General features: G+C 46.8%; 1 protein-coding gene across 1 annotated transcript in view; it reads right to left on the bottom strand.

Moving 5' to 3' along the window:
* Positions 1 to 1981: 1981 nt before the first annotated feature.
* SLC35E4 (solute carrier family 35 member E4) overlaps positions 1982 to 24833 on the bottom strand; it is a 69971-nt gene continuing 47119 nt past the window's right edge. Inside the window, exon 3 of the mRNA XM_063964289.1 lies at positions 1982 to 12070. Coding sequence (XP_063820359.1) covers positions 11643 to 12070 — 428 coding nt within the window. The 3' untranslated portion in view covers positions 1982 to 11642. The remainder of the gene's footprint in view (positions 12071 to 24833) is intronic.

Consider the following 24833-nt stretch of genomic DNA (forward strand, 5'->3'; position numbering starts at 1 on the left):
CTGATGGCGATCGCTGGTCGCAGTATAACCACCGTATGTGTGTATATACTTTTTAGGATATTTTTCCAGCTTCCTATCAGCTGGCTCCTTGAGGGCGGCCGTATCTGGAGACGGTAACGCCACTTGATAAGCGTGTGAGCGCCTTATCACCCTAAGGGGTGTTTCCCAACGTACCCTAATTTCTGGCGGGAAAGGGTATAACGCCAATATTTGCTATCGGGGTAACCCTACGCATCATCACACACTTCATTTTATTTTATCTGATTCAGGAAAAACTACAGGTAGTTTTTTCCACTCCCACATAATACCCTTTCTTGTGGTACTTGTAGTATCAGAAACACGTAACACCTCCTTCATTGCCCTTAACGTGTGGCCCTAATGAGAAATACGTTTGTTTATTCACCGTCGACACTGTATTCAGTGTCCGTGTCTGTGTCTGTGTCGACCGACTGAGGTAAATGGGCGTTTTTAAAACCCCTGACGGTGTTTCTGAGACGCCTGGACCGGTCCTAATAGATTGTCGGCCGTCTCATGTCGTCAACCGACCTTGCAGCGTGTTGACATTCTCACGTAATTCTCTAAATAAGCCATCCATTCCGGTGTCGACTCCCTAGAGAGTGACATCACCATTACAGGCAATTTCTCCGCCTCCTCACCAACATCGTCCTCATACATGTCGACACACACGTACCGACACACAGCACACACACCGGGAATGCTCTGACAGAGGACAGGACCCACTAGCCCTTTGGGGAGACAGAGGGAGAGTCTGCCAGCACACACCAAAAACGCTATAATTATATAGGGACAACCTTATATAAGTGTTTCTCCCTTATAGCATCTTTTATATATATACAATATCGCCAAAATCAGTGCCCCCCCTCTCTGTTTTAACCCTGTTTCTGTAGTGCAGTGCAGGGGAGAGCCTGGGAGCCTTCTCTCCAGCTTTTCTGTGAGAGAAAATGGCGCTGTGTGCTGAGGAGATAGGCCCCGCCCCTTTTACGGCGGGCTCGTCTCCCGCTATTTTTGAAGTTAGGCAGGGGTTAAATATCTCCATATAGCCTCTGTGGGCTATATGTGAGGTATTTTTTGCCTCTAATAAGGTTTTTATTTGCCTCTCAGAGCGCCCCCCCCAGCGCTCTGCACCCTCAGTGACTGTTGTGTGAAGTGTGCTGAGAGGAAAATGGCGCACAGCTGCAGTGCTGTGCGCTACCTTTATGAAGACTCAGGAGTCTTCAGCCGCCGATTTTGGACCTCTTCTCTCTTCAGCGTCTGCAAGGGGGCCGGCGGCGCGGCTCCGGTGACCATCCAGGCTGTACCTGTGATCGTCCCTCTGGAGCTAGTGTCCAGTAGCCAAGCAGCAAATCCACTCTGCACGCAGGTGAGTTCACTACTTCTCCCCTAAGTCCCTCGTTGCAGTGATCCTGTTGCCAGCAGGACTCACTGTAAAGTAAAAAACCTAAGCTAAACTTTCTCTAAGCAGCTCTTTAGGAGAGCCACCTAGATTGCACCCTTCTCGTTCGGGCACAAAATCTAACTGGAGTCTGGAGGAGGGTCATAGGGGGAGGAGCCAGTGCACACCACCTGATCTGGTAAAAGCTTTACTTTTTTGTGCCCTGTCTCCTGCGGAGCCGCTATTCCCCATGGTCCTTTCAGGAACCCCAGCATCCACTTAGGACGATAGAGAAACAAAGAGCTCTCAAGTCAAGTCCCTGAATGCTGTCAAGGAGATGTTGGGCTTCGAAAAGGGGGGAAGCTGCAAGTGAAAGTAATTAGATAATTCATAATTGGCAAACGCTGCCAACAGCGCCCCCTACCCTGCAGCACTATGTATGGACCACATTCCGCACACACCTGATTAAACCCTGGTGGGGTTTCAGGACTGGTAGCAATACAGGTTTTTAGATGGCTGTGAGGGATCTTTGTGTTGAGGTATGCAACAACCCTACTTCCAGAAAATAAATCACATTTCAACAAGAAGTAAAAACATTTGTATTTATTTATTTGTTTTTTCTTTTTTATACCTTACAGAAGACATACAAGATCACATGGGTGTAGAAACTTATATTCACTTCTTTTGCCGTATTACTTTTGAAGTTGCATACATGGTACATCTTGCAGTATCCTGTGCCTCAAAAAGTTAATATTTTATTTGTTAAATTGTACAACATACCTTTTATGCAGGTGGAGAAATGTGTCAGCCACACACACTCCTGTACTTCAGAACCCTCTTCTCAGAACACACTGAAAACTATAAAGTGATTGTGAAATCAGCATGCAAGATTAATGTTATGTTTAGCAATGATCATTTGAATCTTCCCATATGAAGACAGATAAATCATTTCAAAAAATTGCACTGAGTACTCATTATTGTGTACTTTGTACTGATTTTATACTTGTTAGCGTTATGTTCTGTAATTTTCAGTACGTTCCATCTGCTGATAATATAAATAAAAATTAAACAATAATGAGCAGAGACATGAACATTGACTCATTAGGCATTTTTCCACTAACTTCCAATTCAAACAAACCACACTCGAGTGATCTGCTGCAAGAACTTTACTTCCATGAATTCTAGAATTATATAGTGCAAATACTGTATCAAGACCATTTCTTAAATTGTATATTATATTATGACATTTGACGTGCTCGCCTAGATGTCATAACTGACTGCACTTAGTTATACCCCTTTTATACCACATGGTATATCCGCTTTTATACTGCATGATTGCAGGTGGTGTAAAAGGGTTCCCTCTCCAAAACCCAGGGTCCATTTTCCCAGAAATCCAACCTGGCTATTACACACGGGTAAGATCCGTGTAGGAGGCAGTGTAAATGGACAAGGTAAGTTATCCGACCCAGTACCTATTTACAGCATGGCAGACCTCCCGAACCACAGTGTCCGGCGGGCGGTCGAGAGGCTGTGGTCACGGCGCACGATATGTAGACAGCAGCGCCGTGCTGGTTGCCATGCAGTACCTGAGGCTGGGGACACGGTGCAGTAGTGCCATGTTGGGTGCCCGGCATCGCCAGAGGCTGGATGCAGCACAGCAGCTTCCAGATTGCTGGGCTTGCCCCCAGTGTGACGCACCAGAGTCACGATCTGCCGGGTTTCCTGGCACTTGGAGATGACGTCCTCTCTAAGCGCCGGCTCAAAAGACACTGCACCCGTGTGCAGTGTAAACAGTGCCGGATTGGCACTGCGGTGTAAAAGGGGGGAGTCCCGGGTCTGACCCGGCTTGGAACCGTGTTCCAAATCTTGGGTCAGATTCGGGATTTTGGTGTAAAAGCGGTATTACTGGCTGTGGAAGATATCACCTCTCAAATACCCCTTTTCCACAAAACAAATAACCAGGGGTTTTTGTCGGGTCAACATTTGGTGTAAAAGTGTTTCTGAAAAAAACCCAACAAACCTGTGGACAGAAACTAACTGGTAACATTGATTGTCAGAGCACCTGTGAGAAGCTGATATACTGATATGTGAGTATGTCAACTGATTACCTCCTCCCACTCTTACCTACAAGATTTTGCACGTGCTGCTCCCTATCTCTGGAATTCTCTACCTCTCCCCATCCGGCTCTCCACCTCTCTATAAAACTTCAAACGAGCTCTCAAGACCCACTTCTTCACCAAACCCAGCCAACTCTCCTCCTAACCCTCTTGTCTATACTGTCTACCCCTTCTGTGTAACCCCGGTCTGTCAGCCCCTCACCTTTTAGATTGTAAGCTCGCAAGAGCAGGGACTTCTTTCCTCACGTGCCTTTCCTTTTCTTACTTACACTTATACTCCATACTCCCTTTCATGGCACCTAACTCCTGGTTTTCCATACCTGTCCTATATTGTCTTGAACTGTAAGTGCTGTTTTCTTGTTGGCTCATTTGATTATGTACTGTGTAATGGGCGTTGCAGATCCCTTGTGGCGCCATTTAAATAAAGGATAATAATAAATTATAAATATGTTGCTAGTCTCCGTCTCACTATCTGGGGAGCAGGCAGCAGGACAGTGATTACTGGCTGTAAGTACTATGCTAATACTACCTTTTTGTGAGAAGGGTTAGGTCTTTCCACTTTGAGAGAGTGAATTATTTTGTTTAGTTAGAGACCGACAAGCAAGGCTTTTATTTATCTTTGTGATGCAAATAAAACTAGTTGCGGCTATTTGTCCCAAGGCCCATGTACTGGTGTGTTACTAATTGACTGATGTGTGAAAGTGCACCCATCTACAACTGGAGACAGAATCCTTACCCTGATCTTTCCACACAGTATTGATTCTTTTCATTGTAAAGGACTGTAGCCTCCATTTGCCTTTATGTTATGTATTTGCGGTTCAGTGAAACATTCTATCTATGAAAGCAGAAAATAATTGCATTTTAAACTTACTGAAATAAATCTGTTATGGCGCAAACTTGGACATGACTATAATATGCAATGATCTATTTAAGTATAGAATCTATTAGTATTACTGGAAACTTTTTTTTTTTTTTTTTTGCAATATCAAAGTTTCAAAATACATTTAAAAGTTACCCGTGTTTTACCACACGCTGTTCCTGCCACTACTGTACCTTCCTGTATAAAAATGAATAGCAGACCTCCCCATATTACTTGTAAGAATAAACAATAATCATTTATATGTAAATGACAAAATCACAAAACAGCAGCAATTATTTGTTCCCTTCTTAGTTTTGACATTTTAACTTTCCAGGTAACAGATCTCCGACCTGAACAGCCTGTTCAAATATAAAATAATGAACATAGATTACAGGGCTAACGAAGCATATTTTCGTAAACATGTATATGTATAAGATATATTTTCAGACAAAATTATGTAAAATGTATATGATAAATAAGAGTTACTGCATAATAGAGAGGAGACAGTATATTAGAACTGCAATAAAGTGTGCCACAAAGTACAGTAATACTGATTAGATAAAACTAACCTACAGTAACTTCAATTCCACCAGGACACTTAATCACAAAACATACAATTGTTTTTCTAGAATACTCACAGTTTTTAAAGTTTGTACCTTGATGACCAGCATAATATAGACTACTACAACAGAGTGCTAGTAGGACTATGACATTTACATAGCACCGAATGCTCATTGTGCTGACCACAGAAGGGCTTCCCATTCACAGGTATGAATAGGCACGCTACTGAATACAGCTCACTATTCATGTGCATGGAAGTGTGTAAATGTGCTGTTTGCTTAGACTGTGGAGGAGATTGGGCTGTTTACTTAAGCCGGGTATACAGTACACGACATCCTGCCCTATATATTGTTCTGACGCGGATTGGAACGATATATTGGCCAAATCGTCTAGTGTGTACGCCCAATCTGTGCGCCTCCTCTGCTGTTAGCGATGTCTTCTGGTCGGCCCAACTGCAGGGTCATTCAGAAGACATTACTAGCGATGCCATGCTGCATCCCCCCCCCCCCTCTTTCCTTAATGCATTGGCAAGTGTGTATGCACTTGCTGGTGCAGAATCCCATCGCCTGCGATGTTGGCCGGGTACACATCGCTCCAGTGTGTAGCCGGCTTTAGACTATTGGGGAATTAAGCACAAAGTGCCATATGAGCCTTGCATGATGTTCTCTATAGGATGTTAATGTTATAGTACTGTACCATTGACTGTAAGCTATGTTCACAGTACAATAAAATACCTGGAAGCACATCACGTGCGGCTGCAGCGGAACCTCACACTTAACTGAATTTGGGGATTAGGATCAGATTCAATTATCAGTGACTTCCTGCACTTCTCTATGGGGCCCAAGGAAATATGAGCCACATTGCCACATACATTGCCACAGAGTGCTTTCCTCACCGCTCTGGAGGTGTTTATGGAGAAATGAATTCTACTATTATGTTACTTGTATGTTATATAATCTACCAGATCCACCACAGAATATATGCTTCATATAATATCTTATTCTTCAGTCTACACTGAGGACTTGTAACTGGAGTTACTCCAGTTGGAAACTATGATGTTATCATAATATGTATTAGAGTTGAATATGATCTAATAAAGATTAAGGGCATGATTCAGAGGGGAACGCAGTTACGCTGCAAAAATATGTTAAAGCCGCAGCCGTTGTAGCTTGTACAGAGTTACCCCCCATAAATGCACGCTGTCAATCACTCTGCATCCAAATTTTCAATGCGTCCGCAGTTTGGTAATCAACCGCAACGTATGCACAGTACAACTCAGAAGCATGTGCAGTACAACAAAGATGTATGCACAGTACAGCTCAGACGAACACACGCACTACAACTCAGACATATGCGCCGTACAACTCAGATGTATGCACACTACAACTCAGACATATGCGCCGTACAACTCAGATGTATGCACAGTACAACTCAGACGTATGCGCCGTACAACTCAGATGTATGCACAGTACAACTCAGACATATGCGCCGTACAACTCAGATGTATGCACAGTACAACTCAGACGTATGCGCCGTACAACTCAGATGTATGCACACTACAACTCAGACATATGCGCCGTACAACTCAGATGTATGCACAGTACAACTCAGACGTATGTGCAGTACAACTCAAATGTATGCACAGTACAGCTCAGACGTATGCACCGTACAAGTCAGATGTATGTGCAGTACAGCTCAGGTGCACGTGCACTATAACTCAGACGTATGCGCCGTACAACTCAGATGTATGTGCAGTACAACTGATGCGCATGCGCAGTACAACTCAGGCATATGCATAGTACAACTCAGGCGCATGCGCGGCACAACTCAGGCGCAAACGCAGTACAAAAATAAAAAGCTGAACTGCATCCACCTCTGAACAGGACCTAAATCTGTCCACAATATCTGTGCACATTTTGCTGATCTGCTTACGTGGCACAGCAGGTGGATTACAATACTGATTCAACCAGCGTCATGCAATTACCTTTACTTCCATGAGGAGATACACAGATTGTACACTGTTGGTAAGGACCGACTGAAGAAACAGGCACTGAAAATCATAGCCTCCAGCTGGCATGAAAGCTCCATATACATTTAATATTACATATTCTTCAATCTCACAAGTGAAAAGTATTGTTTGACAGTATTGTTTGATGCATGAAATGAGAAATAGCATAGGTGCTAGGCTCACAGAAACCATATGTTATCAGGAGGCATCGTCTTTATAGTACTACCCATGTGTCAGCTATGCATTAATATTACTTCTAGAATTATGCTGTAGAGAACAGGAGCTGTGTTTAATTGTGTATTGTGCTTTTTCTTGTGCTATAGTGCAGTATGATAACAGTATTCACAACGCCCATGTTCATATATTGCTTATTTGTTATATCCAATTTAAATGGAGTAACAAGGCCTTAGTGAGGGATACATCTATGGCATTTATAAGGTGGACATTAAGGGGCCAATTGGAGTAACTGCGGGACCCGCCAGAACGGCTAGTTGTGTTATGTCATGGAAGGCTAATTCTGCCAACTCTGTAGAGGTACAAATAGAATCAGCCTACCGTATCTGGCTGATACATGCTCGACACAAACTGTCGCTGGCAGATAACATCTGTGGCCCTAGGACTTTTCATTATTATTACATAATCCCATACATGGTGACATATGTATATTATTCTGATGACAACACACAGGGCCTGATGCAGAGCTGGGAGTAAATGAGTATTGTACATATCTCAAAAGAAGCGTACACGGAGAAATGGTTTTATTTGTCCTTCTATGCATGTTAGATAGTAGATAGCATCTGCGCCTAGTTTGCTACTAGCAGTGAGCATCTGTCCTACACTAGGGGTTCCACTGTATAGACAGACAATGTCTAGATTGACCCCATATGGTCGACATGCATTAGGCCGACACTGACAAAAGGTCTACATATGAAAGGTCAACACTGGAAAAAGGTCGACAGATACAAAAAGTTGACAGGTTCAAATGGTAATTTTCAACAGATATATAGTCGACAACTTTTTAAGTTTTTTTTCCTCTTACGTCCTAGATGATACTGGGGTCCATTTAGTACCATGGGGTATAGACGGGTCCACTAGGAGCCGTGGGCACTTTAAGAATTTGATAGTGTGGGCTGGCTCCTCCCTCTATGCCCCTCCTACCAGACTCAGTTTAGAAAATGTGCCCGGAGGAGCCGGTCACGCTGAAGAAAGCTTCTGAAGAGTTTTCTGCATTTATTTTATGTTTGTTATTTTCAGGCAGGGCTGGATGGCACCAGCCTGTCTGCTTCGTGGGACTTAGGGGGGGGAAACGGCCCAACCTCTTGAAGGGTTAATGGTCCCGTTCCCCGCTGACAGGACACTGAGCTCCTGAGGGACCTATTCGCAAGCCCATCACGGCGAGCGTACAGTCCTGCAGCACGCCGCCACCCCTAACAGAGCCAGAAGAATGAAGAGTTGTGATTACTGAGACGGCGTCCTGTCTAGCGAGGCCCTGCTCATTATGGCGGCATGAAGGTACGGAGACGCACGGCTTCTAAACGGGGCGGAATGCATCACAACTACGTCCCCATGCACTGCACACAGTACCCATTCTGGAACTCAGAACTCGTCAGCAATTTCTTCCTAAGGTGGTGTCGGCGTTTCACATCAACCAACCTATTGTGGTTCCGGTTGTCACGACACCTCTGCTACTTCAAGGTCTTTGGATGTCGTGAGGGCTTTGAAGGTGTATGTGAAAAGAACTGCTCGTCACAGAAAGACGGACTCGCTATTTGCTTTTTATGATCCCAATAAGATTGGGTGTCCTGTTTCAAAGCAGGCAATTGCTCGCTGGATCAGACTTACTATCTAGCATGCTTATTCCACAGCAAGTTTGCCTTGTCCAAAATCTGTACAGGCCCACTCTACTAGATCGGTGGGTTCTTCCTGGGCGGCTGCCCGGGGTGTCTCGGCTTTACAGCTCTGCCGAGCAGCTACTTGGTCAGGTTCGAACACGTTTGCTAAGTTCTATAAGTTCGATACTTTGGCCTCTGAGGACCTTCAGTTTGGTCAATCAGTTCTGCAGGAACCTCAGCACTCTCCCACCCGGTTTGGGAGCTTTGGTACTTTCCCATGGTACTAAATGGACCCCAGTATCCTCTAGGACATAAGAGAAAATAGGATTTTAATTACCTACAGGTAAATCCTTTTCTCGTAGTCCGTAGAGGATACTGGGGACCCGCCCAGTGCTTCGTTCTTCCTGCACTATTACTTGGTTAAGTAATGTTGGTTCAGCTGTTGCTGTTCCTGTTTCAAGTTTGGTTAGCTTGGCTTTCCTCTTATTGTGTGCTGGTTCGGAATCTCACCACTATCCTTATCTATCCTTCTCTCAAAGTATGTCCGTCTCCTCGGGCACAGTTTCCTAGACTGAGTCTGGTAGGAGGGGCATAGAGGGAGGAGCAAGCCCACACTACCAAATTCTTAAAGTGCCCATGGCTCCTAGAGGACCCGTCTATACCCCATGGTACTAAATTGACCCCAGTATCCTCTACGGACTACGAGAAAATTATTTACCAATAGGTAATTAAAATCCTATTTTTGCATCTTTTACACTTTTTTCATACTTTACCATCCATGTGGACTACAATTGGGAATAGTATCCTGCAAGTGAAGCGAGCCAAACAGGGGGACGTGGTTCACTAAATGGGGTTCCTGGTGAAAATGATACAAAAAATTAAAAGTGCTACCTTTTATTGTGTCGATCATTCCTCGTGTCGACCTTTTGAAACTATCAACCTTCAACAGGTCGACCTTTTGTCCATGTTGACTTTTTGGCAGTGTCGACCTAATGCATGTCGACCATATGGGGTCAACCTAATGACTGTTGACTTACACATTGTAGATCTTCTATACCACACCCCTATACTAGGTGCAAAAGATTTTTCTCAGAATAGACATTTTGCCTTGCAGCCAGATCTGCACAGTCCGCAGTTGTGAGAACATGGCCCTTCTGCACCATTCTTACATGAGAGCTCTCCATTCTGTCTCTTTGGTCATAAGTGTAAATGTGGCTGAAATGCATACAGCTCTGTAATGGCCGTTTCTGAGCATCTACAGTGAACATTCACCCACAATATGCTCCGTAAACCAGCATATGTTCAACTCTGCATCAATCCCATAGTGTTTACTTGGCCACATTAGCAGTCTGCTGGTTCATTTTTGGCTGTTGTTTCAAGCATAACATGATTTTTCGACAATGGAGACTACGGCGGAAAGTACAGGTAAGAAAATATAATATCCTAAAATCAGAGTGAACTAAGAAGAGGAACTAAAATGATATTAATATACTGTTCCTTGAAGGAGACATTCAGTCACGAAGCATTCTTCTAGTGTCCTGATAAGATCTTCATTCCAGAACAGTGATTTTCCTATACAAATGTGACAGTGAAGGCTTTATGTATTCACCAGCACTTCGTGTTGGATCACTCAGCAAATACGAATAGATGTACAATCTATTTTCTGCAGTGCCCTCAATCTGCTTATCAGAGCCGGCCCTAGGCATAGGCAAACTAGACAATTGCCTAGGGCATCTGGTAAGCCTAGGGGCACCAGCAGCTTCTGCTGATTAAAATGATATGCGGCATGCCTATATTCTGTGTGTAGCATTTCGTATGCAGATACAGCCACAGTCGCACACAGTATATAGGCATGCTGCATATCATTTTAATCAGCAGAAGCTGCTTGTGTGTCCTAGCCACATAGCAATGCAAATAAGATGCATTTTCATAAAAAATAGGCACCCGACATTAGCAGAGCTGCCAGTTGACTCACGCCAGGAACTATATGTGTCATTATGTGTATAAGGGCATTAATAATGTGCAACATATGAGTAAGGGGCACTATGTGTGTCATTATGTGTATAAGGGCATTAATAATGTGCGGCATATGTGTAAGGGACATTACATGTATAAGGGCATTAATAAAGGTTGGCATAATGTATAAGGCGCATTATGTTTATAAGGATATTAATAATGTGTATCATATGTTTAAGGGGCATTACTGTGTGGTATTATGTATATAAATGCATTACCAATGTGTGGCATTATGTGTATTAGGTGCTCTACTGTGTGGCCACGGCGTAACGTATATAAAGGGCACTACTGTGTGGTCTAATGTGAATAAAGAGCAATATGGTGAGGTGTAATGTGAATAAGGAGCAATATGGTGTGGTGTAATGAGAATAAAGAGCAATATGGTGTGGTGTAATGTGAATAAGGAGCAATTCAGTATGATGTTATGTGAATTAGGGGCACCACTGTGAGGAGTAAGGTATATAAGGTAAAGTGGTACTACTGTGTGATGTAATGTAAATAAGGGACACTATCGCATGATAAATTGTGAATAAAGTTGCACTACTGTGAGGCATAATTTGAATTGGGGGTACTATTGTGTGGCCATGCCCCTTGCCAGCAAAAACACATACCTTTTTGGGCTGTGCGCCGAATGTGCACACTGTTCTTATTTAAATTACAGGGGGTAGGAAAACAAAAAAAAAGGACTGCTTTGGGTGGGGGGTGATGGTGCTGGGAAAGGGGTGCAGGTTCAGAGGCGGAACTAGCGGTGGTGCTAGGGGGCACCAGTCAAAATCTTGCCTAGGGCATCATATTGGTTAGGGCCGGCTCTGCTGCTTATTGTTTAACCTCTTGGCAAAAACTGGTCACTCGGACTTCATCTGTCTTTCTTGGCGTGGAGAGATTGCCTGGAGGCAATGTACCTGGCTATAAATTCACAGTTATGATACATACACATTCCTGCCAAGGTGAGACCAATGCCCATGTAACTAAGCACTGTCAGATGACTCCCAAAAAGTACTCTGGATAGAACAAGGTTCCCAACCACATTCAGGTTGCCCAGTACATGTATGGTGACAGCGGAGGTCAGTGTGATGACACAGAAGCTGGCTAGGTTGTACAGAACAGATCCCAAGCAGCTGAGGAGGATGAAGAGCCAAAGCCGATTGTCACAGTCAGGTGGGCTCTCCCACACCACACCTCTCTCCAGCAGCACTGCAGCCACCAGCAAGATACAGAAACTGGGGATGGACATCAGGTAAAGAAGGGTAACAGAATGGATGTTTTCTTCTTTAAGGAGTAAACCTAAAAAATATCAAAGAATTGTTAATGCTACATAAACAAATCATCGGTCATATACAGTTAGACTATAAATGATTAACTGCAAGTTGTCAGGGAATGAGTAAGAGGAAGCATCACATTTTCCAAATGACTAAACCACCCCACCCATAGGTTTCCCTTCTATCCAGGATCTACCCAAAACCAAAGATTAGGCTTTTCAACACTTTTCATGAAGTTAGTCCTTAGAAAAACAAAATAATTTCCAAAACTCATAACAGCATGCTGCACTTGCAAGGAAGCTGGGTTATATTTGTGTGTAATGTAATACTGTATATGTAAACTTCAACTTCAGTTTCACATATTCTTGAGGCTGTAAAAAGAGTGGAGAAAATAAGAATTTACTCACCGGTAATTCTATTTCTCGTAGTCCGTAGTGGATGCTGGGAACTCCGTAAGGACCATGGGGAATAGACGGGCTCCGCAGGAGACTGGGCACTCTAAAAGAAAGATTAGGTACTATCTGGTGTGCACTGGCTCCTCCCTCTATGCCCCTCCTCCAGACCTCAGTTAAGGAAACTGTGCCCGGAAGAGCTGACACAACAAGGAAAGGATTTGGAATCCAGGGTAAGACTCATACCAGCCACACCAATCACACTGTACAACTTGTGATAACCATACCCAGTTAACAGTATGAACAACAACTGAGCCTCAGTAACAGATGGCTCATAACAATAACCCTTTAGTTAAGCAATAACTATATACATGTATTGCAGAGAGTCCGCACTTGGGACGGGCGCCCAGCATCCACTACGGACTACGAGAAATAGAATTACCGGTGAGTAAATTCTTATTTTCTCTGACGTCCTAGTGGATGCTGGGAACTCCGTAAGGACCATGGGGATTATACCAAAGCTCCCAAACGGGCGGGAGAGTGCGGATGACTCTGCAGCACCGAATGAGCAAAGGCAAGGTCCTCCTCAGCCAGGGTATCAAACTTGTAGAACTTAGCAAATGTGTTTGAACCCGACCAAGTAGCAGCTCGGCAAAGCTGTAAAGCCGAGACCCCTCGGGCAGCCGCCCAAGAAGAGCCCACCTTCCTTGTGGAATGGGCTTTTACTGATTTAGGATGCGGTAACCCTGCCACAGAATGAGCTTGCTGAATCGTGTTACAGATCCAGCGCGCAATAGTTTGCTTTGAAGCCGGAGCACCCAGTTTGTTGGGTGCATGCAGGATAAACAGCGAGTCAGTTTTCCTGACTCCAGCCGTCCTGGCTACATAGATTTTCAAAGCCCTGACTACGTCCAGCAACTTGGAAGCCTCCAAGTCCCGAGTAGCCGCAGGCACCACAATAGGTTGGTTCAAATGAAACGCTGATACCACCTTTGGGAGAAATTGGGGACGAGTCCTCAATTCTGCCCTGTCCATATGGAAGATCAGATACGTGCTTTTACATGACAAAGCCGCCAATTCTGACACACGCCTAGCTGAAGCCAAGGCCAACAGCATGACCACCTTCCACGTGAGATACTTTAGCTCCACGGTCTTAAGTGGCTCAAACCAGTGTGATTTCAGGAAATCCAACACAACGTTAAGATCCCAAGGTGCCACTGGAGGCACAAAAGGGGGCTGAATATGCAGCACTCCCTGAACAAACGTCTGGACTTCAGGCAGTGAAGCCAGTTCTTTTTCAAAGAAAATAGATAGGGCCGAAATCTGGACCTTTATGGATCCTAATTTTAGGCCCATAGTCACTCCTGACTGTAGGAAGTGCAGGAATTGACCCAGCTGGAATTCCTCTGTAGGGGCCTTCCTGGCCTCACTCCAAGAAACATATTTTCGCCATATACGGTGATAATGTTTTGCTGTCACGTCTTTCCTAGCCTTTATCAGCGTAGGAATAACTTCATCCGGAATGCCCTTTTCCGCTAGGATCCGGCGTTCAACCGCCATGCCGTCAAACGCAGCCGCGGTAAGTCTTGGAACAGACAGGGCCCCTGCTGTAACAGGTCCTGTCTGAGAGGCAGAGGCCATGGGTCCTCTGAGATCATTTCTTGAAGTTCTGGGTACCAAGTTCTTCTTGGCCAATCCGGAACGATGAGTATAGTTCTTACTCCACTCTTTCTTACTATCCTCAGTACCTTGGGTATGAGAGGAAGAGGAGGGAACACATAAACCGACTGGTACACCCACGGTGTCACTAGTGCGTCCACAGCTATCGCCTGAGGGTCCCGTGACCTGGCACAATATTTTTTTAGCTTTTTGTTGAGGCGGGACGCCATCATGTCCACCTGTGGCAGTTCCCAATGATTTACAATCTGTGTGAAGACATCTTGATGAAGTCCCCACTCTCCCGGGTGGAGGTCGTGCCTGCTGAGGAAGTCTGCTTCCCAGTTGTCCACTCCCGGAATGAACACTGCTGACAGTGCTAGCACGTGATTCTCCGCCCATCGAAGAATCCTTGTGGCTTCTGCCATTGCCATCCTGCTTCTTGTGCCGCCCTGGCGGTTTACATGGGCGACCGCCGTGATGTTGTCTGACTGAATCAGTACAGATTGGTTTTGAAGCAGGGGCTCTGCTTGACTCAGGGCGTTGTAGATGGCCCTTAGTTCCAATATATTTATGTGTAGAGAAGTCTCCAGACTTGACCACTGTCCTTGGAAGTTTCTTCCCTGAGTGACTGCCCCCCATCCTCGGAGGCTTGCATCCGTGGTCACCAGGATCCAGTCCTGTATGCCGAACCTGCGTCCCTCGAGAAGATGAGCACTCTGCAGCCACCACAGCAGAGACACCCTGGCCCTTGGGGACAGGGTGATCAACCGATGCATCTGAAGATGCGATCCGGACCATTTGTCCAACAGATCCCACTGAAAGATCCTTGCATGGAACCTGCCGAAGGGAATTGCTTCGTAAGAAGCCACCATCTTTCCCAGGACTCGCGTGCAGTGATGCACCGACACCTGTTTTGGTTTCAGGAGGTCCCTGACCAGAGATGACAATTCCTGGGCCTTCTCCTCCGGGAGAAACACCTTCTTCTGTTCTGTGTCCAGAATCATTCCCAGGAAAAGCAGACGCGTCGTAGGGATCAGCTGCGACTTTGGGATATTCAGAATCCAGCCGTGCTGTTGCAACACTTCCTGAGAGAGTGCTACGCTGACCAACAACTGCTCTTTGGACCTCGCCTTTATGAGGAGATCGTCCAAGTACGGGATAATTATAACTCCCTTTCTTCGAAGGAGTATCATCATTTCGGCCATTACCTTGGTAAATATTCTCGGAGCCGTGGAGAGACCAAACGGCAACGTCTGGAATTGGTAATGACAGTTCTGTACCACAAACCTGAGGTACTCCTGGTGAGGTGGGAAAATGGGGACATGCAAGTAAGCGTCCTTGATGTCCAGCGACACCATAAAATCCCCCTCTTCCAGGCTTGCAATAACCGCCCTGAGCGATTCCATTTTGAACTTCTTTATATAAGTGTTCAAGGATTTTAAATTCAGGATGGGTCTCACCGAACCGTCCGGTTTCGGTACCACAAACATTGTGGAATAGTAACCCCTGCCCTGTTGAAGGAGGGGGACCTTGATTATCACCTGCTGGAGGTACAGCTTGTGAATTGCCGCCAGTACTACCTCCCTTTCCCTGGGAGCAGCTGGCAAGGCTGATTTGAGGTAACGGCGAGGGGGAGTCGCCTCGAACTCCAGCTTGTATCCCTGAGATACAATTTGTACAGCCCATAGATCCACTTGTGAGCGAACCCACTGGTTGCTGAAGTTTCGGAGACGCGCCCCCACCGCACCTGGCTCCGCCTGTGGAGCCCCAACGTCATGCGGTGGACTTAGTGGAAGCAGGGGAGGATTTTTGTTCCTGGGAACTGGCTGCTTGGTGCAGCTTCTTTCCTCTACCCCTGCCTCTGGCCAGAAAGGATGCTCCTCTGACCCGCTTGCCTTTCTAAAGCCGAAAGGACTGCATTTGATAATATGGTGCTTTCTTAGGCTGTGAGGGAACCTGAGGCAAAAAAGTCGACTTCCCAGCAGTTGCTGTGGATACGAGGTCCGAGAGACCGTCCCCAAATAGTTCCTCACCCTTATAAGGCAAAACCTCCATGTGTTTTTTAGAATCAGCATCACCTGTCCACTGCCGAGTCCATAATACTCTCCTGGCAGAAATGGACATTGCATTAATTCTAGATGCCAGCAGGCAAATGTCCCTCTGTGCACCCCGCATATATAAGACGACGTCTTTTATATGTTCGATGGTTAGCAAAATAGTATCCCTGTCGAGGGAATCAATGTTGTCTGACAGGGTATCAGGCCATGCTGCTGCAGCACTACACATCCAGGCTGAAGCAATAGCAGGTCTCAGTAGAGTACCAGAGTGTGTATACACAGACTTCAGGATAGCTTCCTGCTTTCTATCCGCAGGATCCTTTAGGGCGGCCGTATCCTGAGACGGCAGTGCCACCCTTTTAGATAAGTGCGTTAGCGCCTTGTCCACCCTAGGGGATGTTTCCCAACGTAACCTATCCGTTGGCGGGAAAGGGTACGCCATCAGTAACCTCTTAGAAATCACTAGTTTCTTATCAGGGGAACTCCACGCTTCTTCACACAAATCATTTAATTCATCAGATGGGGGAAAAGTCACTGGCTGCTTTTTCTCCCCAAACATAATACCCCTTTTGGTGGTAACCGGGTTAATATCAGAAATGTGCAATACATCTTTCATTGCAGTAATCATGCATCGGATGGCTTTTGTAGACTGTACATTTGTCTCATCCTCATCTACACTGGAGTCAGACTCTGTGTCGACATCTGTGTCTACCATCAGAGTGAGCGGGCGTTTATGAGCCCCTGACGGCTTCTGAGTCGCCTGGGCAGGCGCGGGCTGAGACCCCGGCTGTCCCAAGGCTGCTGCGTCATCAAACCTTTTATGTAAGGAGTTGACACTGTCGGTTAAGACCTTCCACATATCCATCCAATCAGGTGTCGGCCCCGTCGGGGGCGACACCACATGTATCTGCCCCTGCTCCGCCTCCACGTAACCCTCCTCATCAAACATGTCGACACAGCCGTACCGACACACTGCACACACACAGGGAATGCTCAGACTGAGGACAGGACCCCACAAAGTCCTTTGGGGAGACAGAGAGAGAGTATGCCAGCACACACCACAGCGCTATATAACACAGGGATTTACACTGCTAATAATAAGATTTTACTCACCGGTAAATCTATTTCTCGTAGTCCGTAGTGGATGCAGGGAACTCCGAAAGGACCATGGGGATAGCGGCTCCGCAGGAGACTGGGCACAACTAAAGAAAGCTTTTAGGTCACCTGGTGTGCACTGGCTCCTCCCACTATGACCCTCCTCCAAGCCTCAGTTAGGACACTGTGCCCGGACGAGCTGACATAAGAAGGAAGGATTTTGAATCCCGGGTAAGACTCCTACCAGCCACACCAATCACACCGTATAACTCGTGATACTATACCCAGTTTAACAGTATGAAAACAACTGAGCCTCTCAACAGATGGCTCAACAATAACCCTTTAGTTAACAATAACTATGTACAAGTATTGCAGACAAACCGCACTTGGGATGGGCGCCCAGCATCCACTACGGACTACGAGAAATAGATTTACCGGTGAGTAAAATCTTATTTTCTCTGACGTCCTAGTGGATGCTGGGAACTCCGAAAGGACCATGGGGATTATACCAAAGCTACCAAACGGGCGGGAGAGTGCGGATGACTCTGCAGCACCGAATGAGAGAACTCAAGGTCCTCCTCAGCCAGGGTATCAAATTTGTAGAATTTTGCAAACGTGTTTGCCCCTGACCAAGTAGCAGCTCGGCAAAGTTGTAAAGCCGAGACCCCTCGGGCAGCCGCCCAAGATGAGCCCACCTTCCTTGTGGAATGGGCTTTTACTGATTTAGGATGCGGCAGTCCAGCCGCAGAATGCGCCAGCGGAATTGTGCTACAAATCCAGCGAGCAATAGTCTGCTTAGAAGCAGGAGCACCCAGTTTGTTGGGTGCATACAGGATAAATAGCGAGTCAGTTTTCCTGACTCTAGCCGTCCTGGAAACATAAATTTTCAAGGCCCTGACTACGTCCAGTAACTTGGAATCCTCCAAGTCCCTAGTAGCCGCAGGCACCACAATAGGTTGGTTCAAGTGAAAAGCTGATACCACCTTAGGGAGAAACTGGGGACGAGTCCTCAATTCCGCCCTATCCATATGGAAAATCAGATAAGGGCTTTTACATGACAAAGCTGCCAATTCTGACACACGCCTGGCTGAAGCCAAGGCCAATAACATGACCACTTTCCACGTGAGATATTTTAGATCCACGGTTTTAAGTGGCTCAAACCAATGTGATTTTAAGAAACTCAACACCACTTTGAGATCCCAAGGTGCCACTGGAGGCACAAACGGGGGCTGAATATGCAGCACTCCTTTCACAAACGTCTGAACTTCAGGTAGTGAAGCTAGTTCTTTCTGGAAGAAAATCGACAGAGCCGAGATCTGTACCTTAATGGAGCCTAATTTCAGGCCAATAGTCACTCCTGCATGTAGGAAGTGCAGAAATCGACCCAGCTGAAATTCCTCTGTTGGGGCCATACTGGCCTCACACCAAGCAACATATTTCCGCCATATGCGGTGATAATGCTTTGCAGTTACATCTTTCCTGGTTTTAATCAGCGTAGGAATGACTTCCTCCGGAATGCCCTTTTCCTTCAGGATCCGGCGTTCAACCGCCATGCCCTCAAACGCAGCCGCGGTAAGTCTTGGAACAGACAGGGCCCCTGCTGCAGCAGGTCCTGTCTGAGCGGCAGAGGCCATGGGTCCTCTGAGATCATCTCTTGAAGTTCCGGGTACCACGCTCGTCTTGGCCAATCCGGAACCACGAGTATTGTTCTTACTCCTCGTTTTCTTATTATTCTCAGTACCCTTGGTATGAGAGGCAGAGGAGGGAACACATAAACTGACTGGTACACCCACGGTGTCACTAGAGCGTCCACAGCTATCGCCTGAGGGTCCCTTGACCTGGCGCAATATCTCTCTAGTTTTTTGTTTAGGCGGGACGCCATCATGTCCACCTGTGGCCGTTCCCATCGATTTACAATCAGCGTGAAGACTTCTGGATGAAGTCCCCACTCTCCCGGGTGGAGGTCGTGCCTGCTGAGAAAGTCTGCTTCCCAGGTGTCCACTCCCGGAATGAACACTGCTGACAGTGCTAGTACGTGATTTTCCGCCCATCGGAGAATCCTTGTGGCTTCTGCCATTGCCATCCTGCTTCTTGTGCCGCCCTGTCGATTTACATGGGCGACTGCCGTGATGTTGTCTGACTGGATCAGTACCGGCTGGTGTAGAAGCAGGAATTTTGCCTGACTTAGGGCATTGTAAATGGCCCTTAGTTCCAGAATATTTATGTGTAGGGAAGTCTCCTAACTCGACCATAGTCCTTGGAAGTTTCTTCCCTGTGTGACTGCCCCCCAGCTTCGAAGGCTGGCATCCGTGGTCACCAGGACCCAGTCCTGTATGCCGAATCTGCGGCCCTCTAGAAGATGAGCACTCTGCAGCCACCACAGCAGAGACACCCTGGTTCTTGGAGACAGGGTTATTAGGCGATGCATCTGATGATGCGATCCAGACCATTGGTCCAACAGGTCCCACTGAAAGATTCTGGCATGGAACCTGCCGAAAGGAATTGCTTCGTAAGAAGCCACCATCTTTCCCAGGACCCGCGTGCAGTGATGCACCGATACCTGTTTTGGTTTCAGGAGGTCTCTGACTAGAGATGACAGCTCCTTGGCTTTCTCCTCCGGGAGAAACACTTTTTTCTGGACTGTATCCAGAATCATACCCAGGAACAGTAGACGTGTCGTCGGAACCAGCTGTGATTTTAGAATATTCAGAATCCAACCGTGCTGGTGTAGCACCTCCTGAGATAGTGCTACTCCCACCAACAACTGCTCCTTGGACCTCGCCTTTATTAGGAGATCGTCCAAGTACGGGATAATTAAAACTCCCTTTCTTCGAAGGAGTATCATCATTTCCGCCATTACCTTGGCAAACACCCTCGGTGCCGTGGAGAGTCCAAACGGCAGCGTCTGGAATTGGTAATGGCAATCCTGTACCACAAATTTGAGGTACTCCTGGTGAGGATAGTAAATGGGGACATGCAGGTAAGCATCCTTGATGTCCAGGGATACCATGTAATCCCCCTCGTCCAGGCTTGCAATAACCGCCCTGAGCGATTCCATCTTGAACTTGAATTTTTTTATGTATGTGTTCAAGGATTTCAAATTTAAAATGGGTCTCACCGAACCGTCCGGTTTCGGTACCACAAACAGTGTGGAATAGTAACCCGTCCTTGTTGAAGTAGGGGCACCTTGATTATCACCTGCTGGGAATACAGCCTGTGAATTGCCGCTAGCACAGCCTCCCTGTCTGAAGGAGTAATCGGCAAGGCAGATTTTAGGAACCGGTGGGGTGGAGACGCCTCGAATTCCAGTTTGTACCCTTGAGATACTATTTGCAGGATCCAGGGATCCACCTGTGAGCGAGCCCACTGATCGCTGAAATTTTTGAGGCGGCCCCCCACCGTACCTGGCTCCGCCTGTGGAGCCCCACCGTCATGCGGCGGACTTGGAAGAAGCGGGGGAGGACTTTTGCTCCTGGGAACCTGCTGTTTGTTGCAGCCTTTTTCCCCTACCTCTGCCTCTGGACTGAAAGGAACCGCCTTTTCCACGCCTGTTTTTCTGAGTCCGAAAGGACTGTACCTGATAAAACGGCGCCTTTTTAGGCTGTGAGGGAACATGGGGTAAAAATGCTGATTTCCCAGCAGTTGCTGTGGAAACTAGGTCCGAGAGACCATCCCCAAATAACTCCTCACCCTTATAAGGCAAAACTTCCATGTGCCTTTTTGAATCTGCATCCCCTGTCCACTGGCGAGTCCATAAGCCTCTCCTAGCAGAAATGGACAATGCACTTATTTTAGATGCCAGCCGGCAGATCTCCCTCTGTGCATCTCTCATGTATAAGACTGAGTCTTTTATATGCTCTATGGTTAGCAGAATAGTGTCCCTGTCTAGGGTGTCAATATTTTCTGACAGGGAATCTGACCACGCAGCGGCAGCACTGCACATCCATGCTGACGCAATAGCTGGTCTAAGTATAATGCCTGAGTGTGTATATACAGACTTCAGGATCGCCTCCTGCTTTCTATCAGCAGGTTCCTTGAGGGCGGCCGTATCCGGAGACGGTAGTGCCACCTTTTTAGACAAACGTGTGAGCGCTTTATCCACCCTAGGGGGTGTCTCCCAACGTGACCTATCCTCTGGCGGGAAAGGGAACGCCATTAGTAACTTCTTAGAGATTACCAATCTTTTATCAGGGAAAGCCCACGCTTCTTCACACACTTCATTTAATTCTTCTGATGGGGGAAAAACTACGGGTAGTTTTTTCTCCCCAAACATAATACCCTTTTTAGTGGTACCTGGGTTTATATCAGAAATTTGTAACACCTCTTTCATTGCTTCAATCATGCAACGAATGGCCTTAGTGGACATTAGACTAGACTCATCGTCGTCGACACTGGTGTCAGTATCCGTGTCGACATCCGCGTCTGCCATCTGAGGTAGCGGGCGTTTTAGAGCCCCCGATGGCCTTTGAGACGCCTGGACAGGCACGAGCTGAGAAGCCGGCTGTCTCGCATTTGGCATGTCGTCAAATTTTTTGTGTAAGGAGTCGACACGTGCACGCAATTCCTTCCATAAGTCCATCCACTCAGGTGTCTGCCCCGCAGGGGGTGACATCCCTTCTATAGGCATCTGCTCCGCCTCCACATCATTATCCTCATCAAACATGTCGACACAGCCGTACCGACACACCGCACACACACAGGGAATGCTCTAACAGAGGACAGGACCCACAAAAGCCCTTTGGGGAGACAGAGTGAGAGTATGCCAGCACACACCAGAGCGCTATATAATGCAGGGACTAACTGAATTATGTCCCCTATAGCTGCTGTTATATATACTGCGCCTAAATTTAGTGCCCCCCCTCTCTTTAGACTGCAGGGGAGAGCCAGGGAGCTTCCTTCCAGCGGAGCTGTGAGGGAGAAATGGCGCCAGTGTGCTGAAGGAGATAGCTCCGCCCCTTTTTCGCTGAGTTTTCTCCCGCTTTTTTATGGATTCTGGCAGGGGTAATTATCACATATATAGCCTCTGGGGCTATATATTGTGGTATTTTTGCCAGCCAAGGTGTTTTTATTGCTGCTCAGGGCGCCCCCCCCTAGCGCCCTGCACCCTCAGTGACCGGAGTGTGAAGTGTGTATGAGGAGCAATGGCGCACAGCTGCAGTGCTGTGCGCTACCTTGGTGAAGACTGATGTCTTCTGCCGCCGATTTTCCGGACCTCTTCTTGCTTCTGGCTCTGTAAGGGGGACGGCGGCGCGGCTCCGGGACCGAACACCAAGGCCAGTTCCATGCGGTCGATCCCTCTGGAGCTAATGGTGTCCAGTAGCCTAAGAAGCCCAAGCTAGCTGCAAGCAGGTAGGTTCGCTTCTTCTCCCCTTAGTCCCTCGATGCAGTGAGCCTGTTGCCAGCAGGTCTCACTGTAAAATAAAAAACCTAATTATATACTTTCTTTTTAGAAGCTCAGGAGAGCCCCTAGTGTGCATCCAACCTCGGCCGGGCACAAAATCTAACTGAGGCTTGGAGGAGGGTCATAGTGGGAGGAGCCAGTGCACACCAGGTGACCTAAAAGCTTTCTTTAGTTGTGCCCAGTCTCCTGCGGAGCCGCTATCCCCATGGTCCTTTCGGAGTTCCCAGCATCCACTAGGACGTCAGAGAAAAGTGATTTTCCCAATAGCTGCTTGTTTGTATCGATTTGCGCCTAAATTTATGTGCCCCCCCTCTCTTTTTAACCCGTCTTGTACCTGGATACTGCAGGGGAGAGCCTGGGGATCGTGCTTCCAGCGGAGCTGTGAAGGGAAAATGGCGCTGGTGTGCTGAGGAAGAAGGCCCCGCCCCCTCAGCGGCGGGCTTCTGTCCCGCGTTTTTTGTAACTTAATGGCGTTTTTTTTTTACACATATACAGTTAACTGACTGTATTATGTGTATTCTTTTGCCAAAAGGTAATATAATTGCTGCCCAGGGCGCCCCCCCCCAGCGCCCTGCACCCTACAGTGACCGGAGTGTGTGGTGTGCTGTGGGAGCAATGGCGCACAGCTGCAGTGCTGTGCGCTACCTTAATGAAGACAGGAGTCTTCTGCCGCCGATTTCATCGTTCTTCTGTCTTCTGGCTCTGCAAGGGGGACGGCGGCGCGGCTCCGGGAACGGACGATCGAGGTCAGGCCCTGTGTTCGAACCCTCTGGAGCTAATGGTGTCCAGTAGCCTAAGAAGCACAAGCTAGCTGCAAGCAGGTAGGTTTGCTTCTCTCCCCTCAGTCCCACGTAGCAGTGAGTCTGTTGCCAGCAGATCTCACTGAAAATAAAAAACCTAACAAATACTTTCTTTCTAGCAAGCTCAGGAGAGCCCACTAGGAGCACCCAGCTCTGGCCGGGCACAGATTCTAACTGAGGTCTGGAGGAGGGGCATAGAGGGAGGAGCCAGTGCACACCAGATAGTACCTAATCTTTCTTTTAGAGTGCCCAGTCTCCTGCGGAGCCCGTCTATTCCCCATGGTCCTTACTGAGTTCCCAGCATCCACTAGGACGTCAGAGAAACAGCCTAGCGGAGAAGTTTCCCGTGGCAACCAATCAGCATCTCCCTTACATTTGATAGACTGTACTTGATAAAGGCTTCCTTCAAAGCTGATTGGTTGCCATAGGCAACTTCTCCACTCTTTTTACTGCTTCATGAATAGACTCCATGGGGTATATAGTTCATGTAAGTAACTTACAAGCCATCTTATTAATATCCATGGAGTTGTTTTGTTTATTTTACTGAAATAATCAGGAGATTGATGTTTTAAAGATTTATAAACTATTAACGAGTAACTCAAAAATGAATTAGCCTGTGTACTACCAAATGCATCTGTATTCAGAGTTGATGTAGGGTGAGTACAGTGTACAGCCCCCTGGAGATGCCTCCTAATATATTTAGCTGCATCTTCAGATAGTCTTCTGAGGAACCAGAGGACTGGTGTAAAGTCACATGATGAAGATGATTCTGATACCAGCAGCTGCACTTATCTATCTCCCTCTGATTGGCTGTTTGCATACTGAACCCTTCATCTGATTGTATAACATTCATTTGGCATCATTATTTATCGTTATTTATCAGTTTGTGGACATTGATCTCTTGTTAAACTACCGTAGGATAGCAGGTTCCCACTGGATTTCTAATGGTAAACAACAGGTGTAGGGGTGTTTGTACTGATTTATATTTTAGATTAAAATGCATTTTTTTACTCTGTGGTTACTACATTGCATTAATACAGTAATAGTGTGCATGGGATGTGTACTGCGATTTTTCACATTTATTCCATTCTTTGTTATTGTAAATTACTACATATGGCACCGAAACGGGGGCAAGGGGGTGGCTCACCCTGGGCCACATCATTCAAAAGGCTGACTAGTCCCACACAGACTAGGATGGGGTGGTCAATTTTCATTGCTGAGGCACTGCTACCTGCGCTCTAGGGCTCCAATGGTTAAAAGCACTTTGGACGTAGTAAGCTGAGGTTTGTTTTAAGACGACGGGAGGAGGGGGGGAGGTCAGTGACCAACAGCGCACTAGCGTCAGGGTTGTGATATCATATCGCTACCCCCTTATTAAACCTCC

This window comes from Pseudophryne corroboree, chromosome 1 (assembly GCF_028390025.1).
Source record: "Pseudophryne corroboree isolate aPseCor3 chromosome 1, aPseCor3.hap2, whole genome shotgun sequence".
Taxonomy (NCBI): Eukaryota; Metazoa; Chordata; class Amphibia; order Anura; family Myobatrachidae; genus Pseudophryne; species Pseudophryne corroboree.